The sequence below is a fragment of the Nicotiana sylvestris genome, chromosome 12, assembly GCF_000393655.2.
Source record: "Nicotiana sylvestris chromosome 12, ASM39365v2, whole genome shotgun sequence".
Lineage (NCBI taxonomy): Eukaryota > Viridiplantae > Streptophyta > Magnoliopsida > Solanales > Solanaceae > Nicotiana > Nicotiana sylvestris.
In genome coordinates, this window is record NC_091068.1 from 133,784,584 (window position 1) to 133,806,493 (window position 21,910).

General features: G+C 33.8%; 1 protein-coding gene across 1 annotated transcript; it reads right to left on the bottom strand.

Annotated features, from left to right (window-relative positions):
• Positions 1-19,245: 19,245 nt before the first annotated feature.
• Positions 19,246-21,504, bottom strand: LOC104226044 (uncharacterized). The gene is made up of 5 exons (XM_009777927.2): positions 21,131-21,504; positions 20,702-21,028; positions 20,304-20,604; positions 19,786-19,893; positions 19,246-19,692 (listed from the first exon to the last, which is right to left on the bottom strand). Exons 1-5 carry the CDS (start codon positions 21,419-21,421, stop codon positions 19,580-19,582), a joined length of 1,140 nt encoding a protein of 379 aa, XP_009776229.1. The 5' UTR covers positions 21,422-21,504; the 3' UTR covers positions 19,246-19,579.
• Positions 21,505-21,910: the final 406 nt, after the last annotated feature.

Genomic DNA, 21,910 nt, shown 5'->3' on the forward strand with positions numbered 1-21,910 from the left:
CTGAAACCCTAAACTTATATGGGAGAGGAATCTAAACAAGCCCAAGATTCAGATAAAAAAAATAAAAAATTGAGTGATATGGCGTGAGTAATATTCAGAACTCTACAAAGCTCCCATGTAAGGCTTGACCTAATAGCCTGTGCCACACAAGAAAATAATACACTAAGCACTACTGACACCAACAAGATCGAGGCTCCGAAATTGAAGAATTTCAGAGTTCCGCAACAAAAATCTTGCAATTTCAAAAGTTTTCTTCTATTTTTCAGACATTAACCCTAGATTCACGCCCAATTTTTTGTATTTGAAGTAAAAAAACTCACATTATTGAAGAATATTGAGAGTGGGAGTTTGTCTGATAGAGAGGAAAGAAAGTGGGCGTGTTGCCCTAATTGTATTGAGTGTGGGAGTCTGATAGAGAGGAGTGGGCGTGTTTTCCTAATTTCATTTTTAGGACAAATATTTAGCAACGGAATTGGCGACGAATCGAATTTTTGTCGCTTATAATAGCTAATGAAATTTTATTTTAATGGAACTAGATTTTTAGCAACGGAAATAGCGACGGACCTAATTTCTGTTGCTAATAATATCTAATATTTTAAGGAAACTAGCGACGGAATATTTCGTCGCAATCAACTGTGGAATGTCTTGATAAGTAAAATCACTGCAGCAACGGATTTTTTGACGTTACATCCGTCGCTAGGTTTTAGTAATTTTTGTCGCCTCACTTTCATCGCTAATTTTGTAGGTAAAATAAAGGCGCTAATATTTAGCGCCAATTTTAGCGACGAATTTAAGTTTTTGTCGCTATTCCGTCGCTATATTTTATACGGATTCTTTTTTTAGCTTATTTGGTGACAAAGTACAAAATGCGTCGCTAATCCATCGTTATTTAGCTACGGAATATCGCTTGTCGCTAAATTCCGTCGCTAAACGCTGTTTTTTTTTTTGTAGTGAATGAATTATCATGACTTTCTTCCAGTTGCAGAACCATGAAGCACCTGAACAATTGATGTTGAACCTCATAATGCTTCATATTGAGGAAACTTCCAAAACAAGTAGTACCAAATATTTTGTACTGCTTTGGAGTAAACTTTTTTTTGAGGTCGGGGACTATATCTTTGTTAGTGTAGGAACTGATATGCGGTGATAAAATAGGTGGGTGTTTAACAAAGAGTTTTATTTCATGCATATAACAAAAATTAAAAAGTTAAATTAAAGAAGAGAAAATATAAATGAATACAGTTATTTGGAATACATAACTCATTCATGATTTACAAACATAATGTATTGATAATTACAACAAAAAATGAGAGTTGTGACAATGACGGTTGTTCTAAATATAGCTAAATACAATTGGCTTGAGAATACAGATGAAAACACGTAGTTGGAATACATAACCAAAAACTAGAATAACTGGTGTATTTAAAAAAGTTGTTGAATGAACTAAAATACATCTAAATACATCTAAATACAATAGTTAAAAGTCACTGTAATAAGTACAAATCAGTGTAGGCACTATTGAATAGATATAAATACATCAACATACAAGAAGAAAAAACCATTGTAGAAGGTAATAATCAATGAATGCGGACTCAAATACATAAAAATACATCTATAATTACCTTTTCGTTAGGTGTTTTCGAGCTAGTTTCTGTATCGACCTCTTTTCCCTTACCCCTTGAAGTATCATCCATAAGTTTTCTTCTCTTTTCCACATCAGGATGTGTTAATATTTCTCAATTGGGCTTATTTCGATGTGTTATTGCGTATTTTTGTTCTCCTTTCTGCAACAGTTATTGCTGTTGAACCTGCAAATACATGTTCCGCGTGAATGATTTGCAAATCGAAAGATGGCCCATTGAAATTGAGTATTTTGGTGGGTATACTCGGGTAACCCTCTTCTGAGTTGTTGAATCAGCTATCATAGAGGAAATTTCAAGTTTTCTGGTGAAAGCATAACAATGGTGATTATTTATAAAAAATAGTAAAGAGAAACAGAAGAAGCACAGTACCAGCGAAAATCTAACAACTTTAACACTTACCACAACTTTTTGGAGCAAAAAATATTGAAAATTGAGAGAGACAATGTAGATGATAAAAGGAGACTCGTGGCTCCTAGAATGGGGAAGAGAATGGCGATGTGAGAGAGATATAGTGGAGAGAGAAGTTTGATACTATACGGTGATTTTGTGAGAGAAAAGAAAAAGGAGAGAGAAAAATACTACCCAGCATATTTAATGGCTTAACGGTAGGAAGTGACCATAAATACATATTTTGCTATAAAAATTAAAAGGTAGCTATAGAAAATAATTTTTTAAAAGGGTATTTATTTATAATAAATAGGGTGTAAAGCTTTGCTATAGGAGGTAAAATTTTCTTAAGAATATCTTCGGGCTGATTGAGCCCAATAACTGGTATCAGAGCTCAGATTCAACAGGACGAGTATGACGAGGCTGAGTGATTGTGCGGGGCTCGGTTTGCTTACCATTACGAGCTTGGCGACGCGCGTACCAGAAGAAGCTAGTTGGGGGCTTTGTTTGCCATAATATTCTAACAATGTGGGTGGCACACAGTGAATCTCGAAAACTGACCTATGGATCGTGATAATAGGCCACGAGGAACATAGGGGGAGATTGTTAGGTGTGCGAACAAATTTTTATATTGGTAGCTGAAAAGATTGAGAGGATACATATAAGGTATAGGTATCTAAATAATGGTGTGAGACCTTTTGGGAAAAACTGAACGCATGCATTTGACCTAAAGTAGACAATATCACACCACATTAAGCGTATTTGCTGGTTGAACCCAATAGGCTTGTCATGGGTAGTCCTCCACAGCACTACATTTCTGTTCGTAGCCTTTACATACTAACTTGACAGTTAATATCTTTTGATATAGTATCTCTTTTTGTCTGATTTTCCGTCGCCAAAATTTGCGTTGTTATGAGATCATATGATGTTTTTTCATTGTTGAAGTAAGAAAAATTATATGTACATAAAAGGTGCAAACCGGTAACTTTAATCTTTAACCGGTGAGGAACTAGCTGAAGTTTAACTCATGAATTTGTAATGAAAAAGATTGGAGAGTATGATGGCAATAAGCCCTTTAATTAGGACGATTACAGAAGTAGAAGTTACTCTTCATGAGTGTGATGGCCATAATTGCCAATCATGCATGTAGTTTGTCAGAGAAGTTCTTGCTTTGCTTTTAAATTACTACTCCACTCACATTATAAAGCTCTACTTAACTATACTTTTCATAAGGCAAGTATTTCTTAGTAAGTTCCCACATCAATATATAGTCTTCCACAAAAAGATAAAAGAAATCAAGAAACAAAGTTATCATGTCCTCGACCAATTACTCATTAAGCTCAAGCTACTGGATTTCATATGTAAAGAGACAATTCCCAGGATTGCCTGATTCTGAAACTAAATGGTGCTTCTGCTTTCTTGTTTCTCTGATTTTCTTGCTTGCATCAATGTCTGAATTCTGTTCTTTGTACCCTTTTACTGAGAAGAAAGAAGAGAGATCAGGCCTTAAAGTCTTATTACAAGAGGCTGGATTTCATGGACTTACAATGTTTACGACTTACTTGGTCATCGTCTTCATTATTACCACAGATTTCAGGTTTTTCCTGGTCGCTGTTTCAGGTCACGCAACAGGAAGATTTGTGTGTAAGGTATACCAATATCATAATGATCAAGCAATGAGCATTGAACCACCATCCGATTTAGTAATCAAAGTGTGATTGGTACATTGGTGAAGTTCAGCTCTACACTTAGTTGTATACTCTTACTATTTATATACTTTATTATTGGATATATACAATTTATATACTTTATTTGTTTTTTAACTTTACCACGTGTCACGACCCGAAGTTTTCACCCTCGGAACCATAACGGCGTCTAACATTTCACTTGCTATGCAAGCCAACGTTAGATATAGTTATTAGCCATTTTTAACAATTCAATTTAAATGAAAACCAATAAAACTGAATAAATCGAAATAGAGTGTTTAAACTAAAATAATGGCACTATCCAGATACAATCCCAGAACTGATGTCACAAGTACACGAGCGACTAGAGTACTACAATTAATAGTTTGAATGAAAATAATTGTCTGAAATGAAATAAACAGCTAAAGTAATGTAGAAGGGGACTTAAGGGCTGCGAATGCCGTGCAACTGTACTTCAAGTCTCCGTCAAGCACCAGATCCAAGCAATCTTCTGACTGCCGCTAGGATCGGCTCCAAATCTGCACAAGAAGTACAGAGTGTAGTATGAATACAACTGACTTCATGTACTCTGTAAGCACCTAGCCTAACCTCGACGAGGTAGTGACGAGGCTAAAGGGGTCGCTTACAACAACCTATAATAATAATAATAATAATAATAATAATAATAATAATAATAATAATAATTGAAATCTACCAAAAAATTATTAAAATCTATAAACAAACAAATAATTGAAAAATAAATTTTAAAAAAATAGATCCCAAATTGTATGGCTAGACAAGAGCTAAATAAGACAGTTTTCCGAGTTAACGTCAAACAGATATCATTGGGGAAAGGAAGAGTCAAAGATGAGCATCTCCAATTCCAAAATGAGTCTTTGGTTATATCCACTTCCAGACGCGCAACATTCTACGAAGCATTTCACATTTCTCCAAAAGTGACCCATGCTTTGTGCTTAACATACTTTTCCTCAGGTATTATTTAATCTATATTTATACTATATTAAAAGCACGAAGGCTCTAAGTGAAATGTCGTTCGTCTTTTTACCCTTTAAAAACTGATTTAATACTGAACAAAATAACCATTTAATTATTTTTCTAATATTTAGAATTTAAAATCAATTAAAATTGTGTTTTACATATCTTTCCTTATTAAAATTATGTAAGAAATCTTGTTTAAGACTTTAAAATTAATTAAAAATTACCTTATATAAATCTTTTTCTTATTTAAAGTTTTTTTCCTTTAATTTGATCCTTTCATGTGTTCAAAGCCTCTATCTTTTATTAATTTTATATATATATAACCTTTCTTAAACTCTTTTTATATAGAAATAAGTTTAAATTAAATATATTAACCATAATCATGCATAACTAATAAGAACCCACTTTCCTCTGAATACCTATAAATTTGAATAATTAAAGCTAATATAAATCTTTTCTTATTTAAATTATTTCATAAATCATAAAATCTAAGACATTAAAAATTAAATAAAATATTGCATTATATAAACTCTTTCTTTATTAAACTCTATAACTCTAATTCATTTTATAATACTTTTCCTATAAAGGATTTTGAAAGGTGAGTGTGAATGCAACATTTAATTGCACCTGTAAGTTTCCCTCACTATTTAACCATGAATCATTATTTTACACAACATATGTAAGAATAATTAGTATGAATCCGCTAGAAACAATATTTCAATTTCATATTTGGAGGAAGTAATGTTTTTCTATATTATTTTTTCTCGTGTAATATGTGAGCTTCAAGTTATTTGAACTTAGATAAAATTAGTACAAAAATCACCAATAATGTGTCCAGCAAAAGCACTAATCCATCATGTAAATTAATAGACCAAGAATATTCAAGCATATTTGATCATACGAATAAAAATTAAATTATATATATTCAAGCATATTTGATCATACGAATATTTACAAATATTTGTGCGAAGTTAGAATTTATTATAAATATTAATATTATTTTACGGACTACGAAGCATATTGGCTACATAAACAGATTGCGCTCTGAGAATATAAATTTGTATACCTAACTTACATCATGAATTAGCTAGCTAGAAAGCTATCAAAGTAACCTAATTAGATTTAATTGACTACAGAATTAAACTTATTGTAAATTTAATTACCAAAGTAGAATTCCATTTACTTATAGGAATTGTTTTAACTTCTTGTATGAGTTATCCAACGTTAGTTGTCCTCGTTAATCAAGATTGTGAGCCATCAATTTCTTTGACTTTAGAATCGAATTAAGATTGTGAGCCATCAATTTCTTTGACTTTAGAATCGAATCAAGACTGTGAAAAAAGAAGAGAGAACCATTAGAATTTATCCAAACTCTTAAATATGATTAATATTTATCATTTTTGAATTATAATTATTTTACAAATTTTTATTTTATAACACAAATGCATCTTTTGAATATTTATGTTATTTTTCATGAATTTGTTCTCATTAGTATGGGGTACACGCGCAACGCGCGTACAGTAAGACTAGTACTATATTAAAAGCACGAAGGCCCTTAGCAAAATGTCGTTCGCCTTTTTAACCCTTTTAAAATAGATTTCACACTGAACAAAGTTGTCATTTAAGACAATTCCCTAATATTTAGGACTTTGAAATTAATATAAAATCCTAAAATTTAGGAAGTCAAAATCAATTAAAATTTTATCTTATATAATCACTTTCTTATTCGAATAATGTAACATAACGTTGGATTAATTCTCTAAACTTCTGCATCCAATAAAATACTTATAGTAAGCTAACAGACCATAATGTAACACTAACACTTTCTTTTGCCGTTTCCAAATTGATCATTATAAAAAATATATTTTCTAAAGTCCTTAAATAACGTGTTAATTGCTATGAGAAATATTTCACTTAATTCTCATTGTGCACTTCTTCTTTTTATTAATGTAATTTAAAATAACTGTTTATATTAAACTAATTCTAACAAAATACATAGAAGCAAGAACATATTCTATCACGGGATGAATAGGAAGAAGTACTTGACTAACACAAATCTATATCTATCTATACTATATTAAAACATGAACACCTCGAGCAAAATATTGTTCGTCTTTCTTACTCTTTTATAATAGCTTTTACAATGGACAAAATTCTAATTTAAGTTATTCTCCTAATATTTAGGACTTTTAAATTTAAATCAATGAAAATTTTATCTTTAAATGCAAGAAGTCCTAATATTTAAGAATTTAAAAGTAATAAATATGTTACCTTACATATATTGTACTATTTGAAAATAAATCCTTTGTGTACGTAGAATCAATATGAGAAGACTGTTATATGGTGAATCCAATTGATTTCTAATTAAGAAATTGAAATATTGGGACATAAAGTCACATATTAAATTAAATTAAAATACATGTTTAAATTAAAATTATTTCAACGTAGAACAATTGAATATGTATTTAATAATATTTATTTTAATCATACAAAATAATTAACTCATATTCAATTAAGCATCCAAAATAATTATTTCATATCATATTCAATCATACTAAACCGTACAAGCCTAAATTTATATTATAAAAGTACGAAACTTCTACACAAAATGTTTGTCACATCTCCTTTTTCCGCACCCGCGAGGGGCGCAGGGGAGTTTTTTCCAATTAAAGGACAATCGAAACGGGATTGGTTTATTTATTTCAGAGTCGCCACTTGAGAGATTTAGGGTGTCCCAAGTCACCAATTTTAATCCCGAATCGAGGAAAATAATGACTCCATATTATAGTCTGCGTACCAGAAATCCGGATAAGGAATTCTGTTAACCCGGGAGAAGGTGTTAGGCATTCCCGAGTTCCGTGGTTCTAGCACGGTCGCTTCAACTGTTATATTTGGCTTGATTATCTGATTTTATACAAATGTGAACTTATGTGCCAATTTTATCTTTTAACCGCTTTTATCATTCACTGTTATTTTTATAGGACTTGCAACGTCGTGAAAACATATCTCGAACCACGTTACATCAATGCACCCGTGGTTATTGACATATCTCGACTCGGTTGAGATTTGGATTTGGGTCACATAAATGTGCACCCGAATTTAGGGAGATATCATTATTAAAGTCGCGCCTAAAGCAACTAGCGCATTATTATTTTTGGGGTAGGGCCGTGAAATTTGCTAAACGGCCCGTCCCGGAATCTAAGTGTTTAATACATATATTTTGTGAGGGCTCCGCAATCTGTACATTTTTATTTGGTGAAGCTCGTCTCGTTTTTATTATTTGAGGGCAAACTTAAGGCAGCTACGATTTTCTACCAATGAAATCATCCGAGGTTAAACAAAAAAAAAACAACGATTCTAACAGGTAATAACATCCATGGTAAAAATGAAACATAGAATAACCTCGTTCATATGCTCACATTTACTTTAGGCATGCAGTAACTAAACATAGAATAAACATTTTTAACACAACAACAAAAATTGCATTGTTGACATTCATAAATATCGAATATTCTCATTTTTTGCCTTGAACCATAAGATGCAAAACGAATGAAATGAAACAAAGGACGAAGAACACCAACCTTCGAACCTCGACAATCCTAGAGCGACAAACAGTGCCTCCTATGGAACTCGAACCGGACCTCACTCGACGAGGAACAATGATGAAACCTTGGACGAACACCTCGACGTACCGGACCTCGACGAACCAAAGTCGACCTCGACGGAAAACAGAAAACTCGACCAAGCAGGATCGAAGCAACCCACCGTTGCTAGGAAACGCAGCTACGACTGCTTGGCATGCAGCAATAGCTGCTCGTTGGACTGAAAATGGCGGACTGGTTCTTGGCTACGGTGAAGGAGAAAAATGGTCGTGGGGCTGCTTGGTTCAGCAGGTGGTGATGGAGGTGGGAGTTGGTTGCGACGGGCTGTCGACGATGGAGCTAGGAGGAGGAGGAATGGTCGTAGGCAGTTTGGGTGGTTTGACGATGCTGGGTAGCAGGTGGTCGTGGGCTGCTGTTTGACGGACGTGCTGAAAACGAACAGCAGCAACAATGGCTGTTGCTCGACCGACGCAGCAATGGGGTCGACGATGAAACTAGGAGGAGGAGGAATGGTCGTGAGCTGGTGTTTGGACGGTGTCAAGGGGCAGTGACGAACGGGAGGGAGCTGGGATTTTGGGTGAGTTTGACGATGGTTTTGGGACTGGTTTGTCGACTGGTGAGGCTGTGACGGGAGGGAGGCTGCTGTTCCGGTGTCGGGGAGGGTTTGCGACCGTAGGGGTGTCGGGGAAGGTGACGGGTGGTGATGGAGGTGTTGTTTATGGTGTCGGGGGAGTGGGGCTGCGACCGGTTTTGGGGCTGGCCCCCGTAGGGTTTCTTTCTTCTTCTTCTTTTGAAGAAGAAGATCTACAGTCCAAGAAAATCCCCAAAAATCTGTTCGTCTTTTTCGAAAATGTCCAAGTCCGTGCATTTGTAGCTTTGGCCAAGAAAAATGAGCCCCACGCGCGGTGGGGTTCAAGGTTTATGTCCCCCACGCGTGGTGGGGTTCCCCGTGTACGGTGGACTCGGTTTATTATGGGTTAGGTCCGAAAATTAGGCCTAAAACCGGGTAGTTTGAACCCGAATATTATTCTTTTGCCCGGAGCCAAGAAATAGAAAACGTTGTTTAACTAGTCCTATGTAAGCAAAATAACTACCAAAATTAAGACTAGTATTTAAAACCAAACTATATCTTTTTTAAATATTTTTCAAGATTTAAAATAGCTACAAAAATATTAATAAAATTATTTTTTGTAATTTTCGTTTTTTTAATAAAGACAAAATATAAAGTAATATTTTTTTTGTATTTTTCCAAAATTAAAATGACAACAAAACATTAATAGCATTATATTTTTTGTAATTTTCGAATTTATATAAAGTACCAAAATAAAGTACAATTTTTGTATTTTTTACAAGTTTATGAGAAATACATAAACTAAAATTTATATATGTATTTTTGTGATTTTTTCTTTTTGCAACGAAATAAAGTAAAAATAGTTAAAATGGCTATATTAGACCTAATTACATATTTATGCTAAAAAAAAGTGTGAAAATCTTCGGGGAGGGTCAAAAATCACGTGCTTACAATGTTAATTGATCTTTTATCCGTTAGACAAAGTTATGTATTATATTTTCTTTGTTTCAATAACTTAAACTTCACTGCATGGGCAACATTGAAATCGAAGTGAAATAAATTGAGAAGACATATGACTTAATTTTTTAAATTATATTATTTGACAAATTTTGAAAGATTTTATCGTAATAAAAGTCTTAAGTCTATACCATGTTTATGCCTTCTCGAATGAACTTGAAAATAGCTTGTGGAAAAAAAAAAGGATCAGAAAATTTCTAAATCTTCAAAGGATATGTGTTTTTACCGAAACTAAAAAGGAAGCAAGATAACTTGTCAAATTGAACTGATAAAATTATAAATTAGAACATAATTTAAGATGAACATATTGAATAATGATTGAGGACTTTCATGAATAATTTTTTTTCTTTTATTGGGTTAGTTATATAGGATCAATATTCAACAATTTTAGAAGCTTACACTTTATTTTATTACTCAAACACGATTGTGTTCTTAAATATGTAAGTTTCTTACGAAAAAATACTTATTGAAATGAGAAACACGCGCAACGCGCGTACACTAAGACTAGTTACATTAAAAGCACGAAGGTTATTAGCTAAACATCGTTCATTTTTTTACCCTCTAAAAAAATTAAATTAATTATAATTATAATTTAAGTTACTTTCCTAATATTTAAGATATTTAAATCACCTAAAAATTTGGTAATTCAATATTTCCTTATTGAACTAAGTAAGAAATCCTAATTTTTACCCTTTGCCTATCATAACATAAGATATTAACTAAAAATAAAACGTGAGTTTCTTTCACCTAATAGAATACCATTTATGAATTGGTATTAACCTACAATAAAGGACTAAAATTTAAAACTATATTTTTTCTGTTCATTACTTTATTACACAAACGAATATACTGTAAAGTCCCTCAATTTTATGTTAAATATATTATAAGAAACACTTCAATTAATAGTTATTTAATTACTATTTTGAAAATTTTAGAGCTTAAAATTAATTATTTACTTATTAATTTGTTTCTTATTTGAATCATTGAGAAAGTTAAAATTTAATTTTTCTTTCATTTCGAACTTTGTATATGTCTTACACGTAAACTATATATAAAGGATAAAAAAATAAAATAAAGGAAAAATAAAAATATTTAAGAAAGAAGAGGTACGAGTTCTTGGAAAACGGCGTAGATAATTCAATTTTAAAAAATATACAAGACTATTGCACTAATAATATTATTCAATATTATATTTTTAATTTTCAAAAGTTTTAAATACACTATTATAATTATGAGCAATGTTGACCAGAAATCAGAAAAAGGCACAAAATTAACAAGATAATTTGTAAGATTCTTTAATTTTAATCCGTGATACAGTTAGCTAAATATAAGTGAGTTTATTAGATAGCCTTCAATTGTTGATGCTCTTACTAGCTTGATTTATTTATTTTTTCTTTTTTAATGTCTTTTTCTTATTATTATTGCAATTTGATTTTGTGTTTATTTAAAGTTCGTAAATTATTAGTTACATGCTTATATGTTGTAAGTTGTATCCTTCAAAATTATTTAGATTTCCAAGGTTCTTTCCCGTGAAATTGAAGTTCTAAAATTATAAACTTGGAACAAATTTTAAGTTGAATTATTGACGTTGAGGACTTCAAAGACAAGATTCTTTAATTATTGAGTTGGTTATATACAATTAATATTCATGATCATCTTTAAGAACTTACACTTTATTTTATAACTTAATACTATTTTTATAGTAAATAAATATTCATTGAGATAGGATTTACGCGCATTGCGCGTACCCTAAGACTAATTAATTAAATGAGAATCCAAAGGAACAGCTAATAAGCTTTATCATCAAACGGCACATCTAAAATCAAGAACCAAAGGTAGGTTCATGAACAACTCATATATCCAAAGTGTTAGCGTACCTAGTGTATGTGCTGAAGATATGAGAAAATGTCTTTAGGGCATGCTCAACTTTGACCATATTACTACAAACTAATCCTATTATCCTAAGGAATAAAAAGAAAATTGAAAGAAATAACAGAAAAGGTTCAAAACTGCCCCTTGACAATTGGAAATAGAATAGGTTTACTCTCCATTAAAACTTGGCATTATTTATGCCTAAAGGTGTTAAATGGGTCGAGTCAACCCGGTTCCAGACCGGCCCCGACCGGTTAAAACCGAAATCGGCCTGGACCGGTATAACGGGGTTGGGTTGGGCTGGGTTAAGGGGGTCATGCGGGTTGCACCGTTCACATTTGAAATACCGGTTACCCGGACCGGTACAACCCGTTGGATGAATAGTACCGTTAAACCGATTAACCAGCTCGGTCCGGCCCGGTTTAACGCTAAAAAAAATTAAATTTTTTTTTAAATTTGGGCCAGATCTGACCGTTGGCAACGGTCCATTTCAGAAAATGGTCGTTGCCCAACGAGTGAATTGCACAATTAGCCCAATTTTGGGATTTTTTTTTTTAAATTAACCCCCCTTTCAAAATCTATAAATACCCCCCTCCCTCTTCCTCATTTTTTCACTCATCTCTCAATTCTCATATTCTCTCATTCTTCAATCTTCATTCTTCACCTATTAAAGTGCAATCAACTATTTGGCTATTTTTTTTGGAATTTAATTTATCGTAGTATTTATTTTTTGAAGTTTGAACAATTGAACTTCAAAATTGGAACAATTGACGTTTCTTCGTGGTAATATTGGAGTTGTGAAATCATCAAGTGCTCAATTTATTGCCGAATTCGGTGCACTCCCTCCAACTCTTTCTCTTATTTACTATTTTATTTGCATTTTTATTTATTTTGTTGCTAGTAGTTAAATTTTTACAATATGTTTAATGCTGCAAAAAGAGTTTCTAACAAGGTTACTAATCGGGAAAATAAAAAAAGAGGTAGTACTTCAGCTTCAGCATCTGGTAGTAATTTAAATACCTCTCCAAATATTCCTGAAACATTACCTGATAATAATATAGATTATGAACAATTGCAGGAAGATTTTGGTATAGATGATAATGAATTAGAAATGGAAGATGAGATACCACTTACACCTAGTAGTGTTGGAGCTGCTAGCAGGGGTGGTGGTCGTGTTGCTAGTAGTAGACCACTTGTGGCCCCGACTAGTAATCGTAGAAAAAGAAGTAAGGTTTGGAAATTCTTTGAGGAAATAGAAGGTACTGATAGAGTTAAATGTAAACTTTGTAATGATACTTTTAAACATAAGACTGGGGGACAATTATGGGGATTGGGACATTTAGTAGACATATGAGAACTGAGCATCCTATAGAATGGGGATTTGATGGAGATGGAAATCAATCAACTTTAAACCCTACTACTGATGGTCTTGTGAAATATGATAAAATGAAAGATCGTGAGGAGTTAGCAAAAATGATTGCTTTAGGTTGTCTTCCTTTTTCTTTTACTTCTTCATCATATCTTATTATGTATATTCAAAGGATTTACAATCCTTTATTTAAAGGTATCCCTAGAAGTACTTGTAGAGCTTATATCTTTAGACTTCATGGACAATATCAAACATACATACGTTATTTGTTTAGTCACCTTCCTTCTAGAGTTTGTCTAACTTCTGATATTGGCCATGCTGTTAATGGAAATGATTATTTGACAATTACATGTCATTGGATAGATGATACTACTTGTATGCAAAAACGTATTATCGCTTTTAAATATGATGAAAATCAGAGTCATACTGCTGCGTTTATAAGTAGTACTATTTGTGGATGTGTTGAATTTTATAATCTCAAGCAAAAAGTATTGTGTATGTCTTTTGATAATGCTTCTAACAATAATGTCGCAATTTCAATATTAAAACTGCATTTGCAACCATCTCTTGATGAAATTTTTCATGTTAGGTGTGCATGTCATATTTATAATTTAATTGTTAAAAGTGGCCTTGATTTATTTTCAACTGAGATTACTCATGTTAGAAGAGCAGTTGGTGTTATTCAAGGAAATAATAGACAATCTAGAATAAAGGAATTTAAGAATAAGTGTGTCCAGTATAATCTTAAACCCAGATTCATGCCAGACGAAATTATTACTAGATGGAATTATACATATATATTTTTAAAATGTTGCTACAAATATAGATTCCCAATAACTGAAGTTGCTAATGCGCATTGTACTGATCCAAACCATATGTTAACAACTACTACTTGGGAGGTCATTAATGATGTTGTTAAATTTTTACATAAATTTTATACAGCTACTGTTGAGTTTTCTGGAGCATATTACCCTACTGTTACTATGGCTTTAGTACATATAGCTGAAATTTCTTTTCTACTCTTTGAATTTAAGAAGAAAGAAAACTATAGGGATGTTGAAAAAATGCAAGCAAAATTCAAAAAACATTTCTTTCCAATTCCTTTGATTTACTTAATTGGTGTTGTTTTAAATCTTTCTATTAAGATGTCCGATTATCACCAATTAATGAATGCTTTATATATTTATATGGAGATTGGACCAATTGAAACCCTAGATTTATATACTTGTATGAACAAGCTAAATTAATATTTACAACAATTATATAATTATTATGCAAATGTAACTGATGATGTTGTTCGTAGCGTAGGCAATGTTAATCCCACTATGCACTGTACCACTTCTGCTACTGTGGATGATGAAGAAGGCCTTGATAGTTTTAATATTTTTTCTACATTTTCTAACACTCAAACCAGTAGCAGGAACATTGATGAACTTCAATTCTACTTGCAAAAGCAAAAAGAGCCTCGCACAAAGGAATTTTCACCGTTGGGATGGTGGCATGAGAATGGAAAGAAATTTCCTATTCTTTTCACTATGGCTCGGGACGTGCTGAATGTGCCAGTTTCAACTGTTGCATCAGAGAGTGCATTTAGCCAAGCAAGACAACAACTTGGAGACACTCGTCACTCATTGGGAAGTAATTCTTTGGAAGTTTTAGTATGTTTCAAAGATTGGATTAGATCGGAACGAAGAAATCAAGGACGTGAAGATGTTGATAGCCCAGAAGACGAGGAACTTGGAGATATACTAACACATGGTAACCCATCCGAATTTAACACTCCAGAAGAAGGTCACTCAGTTCATATTGATTATGAAGAACTTACTAAGGCAATGCAAAACCTTTGAATTTACTCTTTTTGGTTAATTTACTTGTTGTTAAATGTAAACCTTTCAATTTGTAAGTTTGAATTTTGAAATAAATGTAGCACTTGAAATTTATAAGTGTAATTTTTTTCCATCTTACTTGTATTCTTTATATTAATATAACTTATAATAGTTATATAAAATACAAAAAAAAAAAAAAATACACTAAACCCGGCCCGACCTGGCTCCCTCAACCTGTAACCCGTACGGTTTAATTTTTACCCGAATGAATCTGAACCCGTTAAACCTGGTAAGCCCCAACCCGTAACCGATCCGGACCATAACCCGTACGGGTACAAAAATCCCAACTCAGTCCGGCCCGACCCACCCGTTAAACACCCTTATTTACGCCCCTCCCTAACATAAAGGAATCATTACTACCCTTTTTCATTAACGGACCTTTTAAAAAAATACTTGTCGGAAAAAAATTCAAAAATTGCATCCATTAGTCAAGGAGGGTAGTAAAGAACTCTTGTTGCACATTTCCCTGTTCAGTCACTGCTGTTCACTGCTTGATTCTTTCGTCTCTCAAGTTTTTTCAAAAAAATAAAAAAAAAACAAAGGCGAAACTATAGAATTAAATACTAAAACGGGAAAAATGTATTCTATGAACAATCACATATTGTCATAGTGCCAGCGTTTCGAGGCATGAGAGTACAAATTAATCAACAAAAATATGAAACAAAAACTAAATTGTTGAGGTATATCTCTAAGATGTATGCTGAAAGTAAACATGCAAAAGGCATATGAATCTGTAGTCTGTAGAGTAGATATTCATAGAACAAGTTTTGGTTGGACTGAACTTTCCTACTCAATTCATTCAGTAGATCATGGAATGCTTGAAAATTGTATCCTACTCTATTCTTATCAACGGGCAACCAACAGAGCCTTTTACCGCAAAGAAAGGATTAAGGCAGGGGGACCCAATGTCCCCATTTCTATTTGTTCTAGTGATGAAATATTTCAGTAGAGTGCTAAAGAGTCTGGGGAATGAGCCTGACTTTAACTATCATCCGAAGTGTGAGAAGATGAATGTTATGCAACTGGGATTTGCTGATGACTTACTATTATTTTGCAGGGGTGATGTGAAGTTTGTCCAAATGCTATTTGATTGTTTCCAGGAGTTCTCAATAACTTCTGGACTGAGTGCTAATAGAGACAAAAGCTCCATTTATTTTGGAGGTGTAGATGCAACAGTTCAACGGCAAATCATAGAGTTAACTGGGTTTACTAAAGGAGAGTTACCAATAAGATATCTTGGTGTTCCCGTGAATACGAACACCAAGAGACTCTCAGTGTTTCAATGCCAACCTTTGCTGGAAAAGATGATGGGAAGAATTCAAAGTTGGACAGTGAAATTCCTCTCTTATGGAGGAAGAGTCCAACTGATAAAGAATGTTCTCTTTTCGGTTCAAGTATTTTGGTCAAAGATATTTGTATTACCTACAAAGGTAGTTAAGCTAATTGAGGCAACATGTAGAAAATTCTTACAAAGCGGAGGAGTTGAACTATCAAAGAGGACTTTGCATGCATGGGATAGAGTTTGCTATCCTCAGGAGGTAGCAGGATGTACGAATATCCTTGATATTTGCAACTGGAACAAAGCTTCCATATGCGAACTATTATGGAATTTGTGTAGCAAGAAGGATAGCCTATGGGTCAAGTGGGTACATAACTATTATATAAAGGAAAGACACGTATTGAAGGTTGCACCAAAACAAGCATCCTGGATAGTGCAAAAAATCTTAAAAGCCAACAACTATGTTGAACGAGCAGGAATAAATGCTAATGAGCCTTCTCTATTAGGAAGTTGCACACTAAAATGAGAGGCGTTTTTACTAAGGTTTCATGGAGGAAGTTAGTGTGTAATAACCTAGGAGCTCCCAATTAGATATTCATATTAAGACTTGTGGCCCAATAGAAAATTGCTTACTACAGATAGACTAATACAATGGGGAATGGAGGTTCCATTGGCTTGTCCACTCTGTAAAATTGGGAACGAGTATTTCACACTTGTTCTTTCAATGTGATATGTCTTCCTAAAGTGATAAGCAAAATGGTAATGGATTAGCAAGAGGAACTAAAGTGAGCTGAAGTTTATTCAAGAGGAAGAAGAGTCGAGGCATAGATATACAAAATGGAACTTGCAGCAGCGAGTGTGTACTACATTTGGAAAGAAAGAAACCAACGGGTATTCCAAGGTACGCAGTCAGATTCGAAGCATATTATGAAACAAATTATCTAAGAGGTATGTTGTAGAGGAGCAATGCATGCAAGATTAGCTAGGAAACTTGATCAATTAAATTTCTATCCTTAACTTTATGGATGCAGTAGTTAGCCATGGTGTAATTGTGAGATGATATAGATGGCTTTGTAGATCCTAATGTTGGGGCATCATGTCCAACAGCTAGTTTGTTTCTTTTTTCTTGTGTACATATTTTCGATTGGTAATAAAAATTTATTTACCAAAAAAATTAGTATAATTAATGGTATATTAATTTGCCTGGTCATATGGGCGTGCGTCGGTTAACTATCATTTAGGAAAATTTACACCCCATAACTAACTAAATACCATATGTACTATAGATAAATATAATTTAAAATAATTATAATTCCTAGCTACTTTTTGGGTTTATAGAAAATATCCTCTCGAAGAACCCTATCTTGGATACAACCCTCATTTCTCTGTTAGTATTCTGTATTCGAAAAATATATTCAAAAACAGTAGCAATGATAAATCAGAAATGTAGAAGAACAAAAATGAATCCGAGCCCATTAGTCACGGTATTTCCTTAAGGAATTTAATCCCCTCACAATACTCGAGATTTAGGATTATTTCCTCCCAGGATAGAACGGATTACCCTCATTGGTGTAGAGGTACTTCAAACCCCAGTGACCGACGAACTCAAAGATCAGTAGCAAGTCACACTTACTGCTTTCTTTCTATTAAAACAATGCAAAAGAAAGAAGGAGAAATCAGAAACGCCGAATTTGGATTAAATAATATTGCGTTAATTTTAATATTATCAAATAAATTTGGTTCAAAAAGTTAATCAATCAATCAGATCATTTGATCAAATCTAAATCCAAAGCCAAAATCGAAGCCGAGCCGAGTGAGCGACGACGACGGCGCGAGGCTTACCTTCTTCTCAACTCTTTAAGAGCAAGAAGAAGTGCAATTATATATATGGGAGAATGTCCCTTTGTCAAAGAGGGAAATTCAAAAAAATTCATTTTTCCCTCAATTTCCCATTCACTCCATTTTTAAGCTCTAACAAGCTTAAAGCCCAACACTCTCTTCCAACAGATTTGACTCATTCTCTAAACTTCTGAGTCCTAACTTCTGAGTCCGTCAATGATGCCACAGTCGCCGCCGCCTACGATTCTACAATTTTTACTAACTCTATACAGTTGATCCATATCCGTGATCCATATAATTCTTCAGTTTATCTTAAGAAGTTAATGGGACATCAAATTGACCAATTCTGTAGTGGAGCTACAATCGGAAATGGAACAGACGGCGATAAAATCACTTGAATTACCCGACTAAATATTTCTGTTATTCTCCAACAACTCTCACAAATCGCTGTCAAATACTTCGGCATCACAAATCATTTTATGTTCAACCAGATTCTCTTGCTTTGGAATTTCCCCCCGGCGATTTGAGTCGTCTTGTTCCTAGTGATTTGAGTCGTCTTCTTCATTTGAGATTTGAATGTCTGTGACTTCTCTACATGACTTGTTGACTTCTGGCATGAAAATTTTAATTTTTGAATACAATCTGATACAATGTATTTTTTGATGAAGTTGCAGCAGTGATGACTTCACAATTTTATTTTTGATGTTTTTTCAAACAGTATATGTTTGAGAAAGTAGCTGTATTTGACTATATTTTAGTTTATTTATCGATGTTGCTTTTCGGTATAATATATAATTGAGCTATTTGATAATTGTATACTAATTTTCGCTTTTTCTAGTCTGTATCCAATCTCCCAAAGGCTATATTGATAGTATCCGGTCTAATATTTCTGTATTTCGCAGTATTCCTTGTGCAAACGAATAAACCCTTAGATGCGCGCTCGATACAGAAAATACAAGCTACTAGCAATACTGTTTTGTCACGAATAGTAAATAAGAAAACAGTAGCTGCGTCGATAAATAGCCTCTAAACTACTATATTAGTTCCTGAAAACTGCCCCCATCATTCTATCGCAAATTAAACATACAGCTGCTGATAAAACATGAAGAACAAAGGGAACTGCATTTCCAGTTTTCCACCAAAACACGACCCAATCATCTTTCTTGATTTCTTTGACTTTGGACATTTATTTTTGTCATTACTAGTATAATCTAATCTAAACCAAACAAAAGAGAACACCTCAAAATCCAGCAATTTTCTTGATTCTAGAGTCTGTCTGCTGCCTAATTCTACTCCTTGAGGACTATGAAAATTACTTCCTCTCTCCCTTAAACCCTACTATTACTACCCAAAAAAGCCCACATCCCATTTGCGGCTAAACTATCTTCAAAATACTGTAAAGAATCCCTATCACAAAAACAATTTCTGGGTCAATAAGTCCACTCCTGAGGAAGTATGATCTCTTGGGATTTAACCGCCGGATGAGTTCTCAAACTGCGTCTTTGTTGATCCACCAAATTATTCTGGTACTTCAAAACACCACCTAAACAAAAAAGATTTTAAATTAGAAAACATTCCAATGAATAGTAATAAACAATACTAAAAAGTTAATTTGGTAGAGGTAAATAGTTTATACCATTATTACAACTGGGTTGAACCATAGACTGCAGCCGAGAGTCCGTTACATCCAAATTCAGATTCAGGGCTTGGACCACTCTTTCTGGCATTAAAACTGTCGAACAACCTGGTAATCGACAAACAAAATTTTGACCAAACACATAAGCATAACAGAACAAACTGTATCCCCTAAAATAGAGAAATAAATAACATGAGACAATGAGAATACAAGAAAAATACATAGGTGATGTGCGTCAAACAGATATGATTATACTCTGAATTTATCTTTACAGTTCATACACACCAAAAACACACACAACACAAAAATACATATAACTGAAAAAACAGAGCCACAATTGTCCAAAAGTCCAGTCTCACATTCCCACTATCAGCAAATTAATAAAATAAGATACGCAAAAGGAGTTCGACCCACTGTTAAATTACTGCTAAAATGCATATAGTAAAATTATAAACAAGAATTTCTATATTTGAATTTGGAATTAAGTTCATAAAACAGGGGAAAATAAAAGGTAGTACCTGTCTTCTTTCTTGGTTCAGTTTGTATTCCAGGTCTTTTGGGAATAAAAACCCCAGTTCCAGCACACTCCCTTTTGGGTCCAGTATTTCCTAGAAAAACAGCTCGCATGCCTGAGCCAGGCTGAGTCTGCTGCTGCTGCTGGTGAGATTGTTGCAGAGTCGGCCAAGCAGAAACTGACCTATCAGCTCCATTTTGGCCTCTCCGCTGATTCAACTGCTGCTGGTTCCAAAATCTCTCTTTTTCGGGGCACAATACTCCTTGTCCTTGCTTCATTATCTGTTGTTGCTTCAACCGCTGAAACTGCAAAACCAGTCATAAAAATCAATACACTGTAAAAATCAAAACGACAACAAGAAATAGTATTTTCAGCACCAAATAATGAAGTACTGAAACTTACTTGAGCCATTTGTAACTGCTGGTAAGACTGTGGTGGCTGATTAGAGTAAAACGAAGCAAGATTCGGTTTAGAGTTTCTTGGGTCTACAGGAGCTGGACTTGCCTTTCTGGGCGGCGCCCATATTCCACTTTTATGACGACAGATTCCAGCCTCTTTCTCCATCATCTTCATTCTTGCAACTTCGCCCACTGCTTCATAAAGCAAATCCACAACCCCATTTCTACTCTGAGAAGAGCAATTTGGGCTTACAATATTTGAACCCTGATGTTTTGAGTACCCGAGAACACCATATAACGTTGACTGAGGAGAACTTGACAAACTCTGAACCTACACAAAGCAAAAACAAGGGAAAAAATTAAAACCTAAGTTAAGTAAAGCATCCTTAAAGAAGCAACAGAAAAAAAGAAAAAAAGGTTAATATATAGATACCTTGTGGTTTTCAAGAGTGGAGTGAGCCATTTGGCGAGTTAACTCAGTGATATAATCTTCCTCATCACTACTCTCTGTCTCCGTTGAGCCGACAACTGACTCCACCGGAGAACTCAGATCCGATTTCGGACCCAACATAAATGAGAACTCGTTCTTAAAACCACACCCAAAGTAACTCTTCATTTCATTTTCCTCCCCTTTACTGTTAGTCTTAAACCCTAAAAGAATGTCATCATCAGTTAGAAACTGCGGCGGAAGCCAAAACTCACACTCTTTTGAGTATTCCTCCATCACAGAAAACTTTGAATATGAAAATTTGCAGTTTCTTTAAAATAGTGGGAAGAGGAGGAGGAGACAGTTGATGATTATATAAGTAAGAAAAAAATAGTGAGACAGATAATGTGTGGGCTTGTAAATTGTAAATCCTAGGTGTGTTGGTCTTTTGATGCTTGATGCTCACTTGCGGTGTTGGCGACTGTAGTCCACGCGGATGGCAGGTTAGATGAGAGATAAGATTTCACCGATTTGGGCTCTCTGTATCTGCTGCACGTCTGTCACGTGAGTGGTGGATGGGCCCACGTATGGAAGTGGAAGAATACAGCTCCATATTTTGAGGTATAATGGAACTAGATAATTAAAAAAAAAAAATCTGTGATTACTTTTTGATGTTGTTACTTCCGTTTTGGTCTTCTAATTATAATCCTCAATTTTAGTTTTATGTTTTTGTATTTTTACTTCAGTTTTATAATTAGTATGCTTGTTACTGCCGTTTCTTTTATT

Bases quoted from the DNA above. Each gene is read 5' to 3' on its own strand.
- LOC104226044 (XM_009777927.2), bottom strand. From the start codon at position 21,421: ATGGAGGAATACTCAAAAGAGTGTGAGTTTTGGCTTCCGCCGCAGTTT. The intron at 21,029-21,130 runs GTATCTATATAT...TGCTTTGTGTAG, and splicing joins CCACTCTTGAAAACCACAAG to GTTCAGAGTTTGTCAAGTTC. The intron at 19,693-19,785 runs GTATAAACTATT...TTTTTTGTTTAG, and splicing joins TCAACCCAGTTGTAATAATG to GTGGTGTTTTGAAGTACCAG.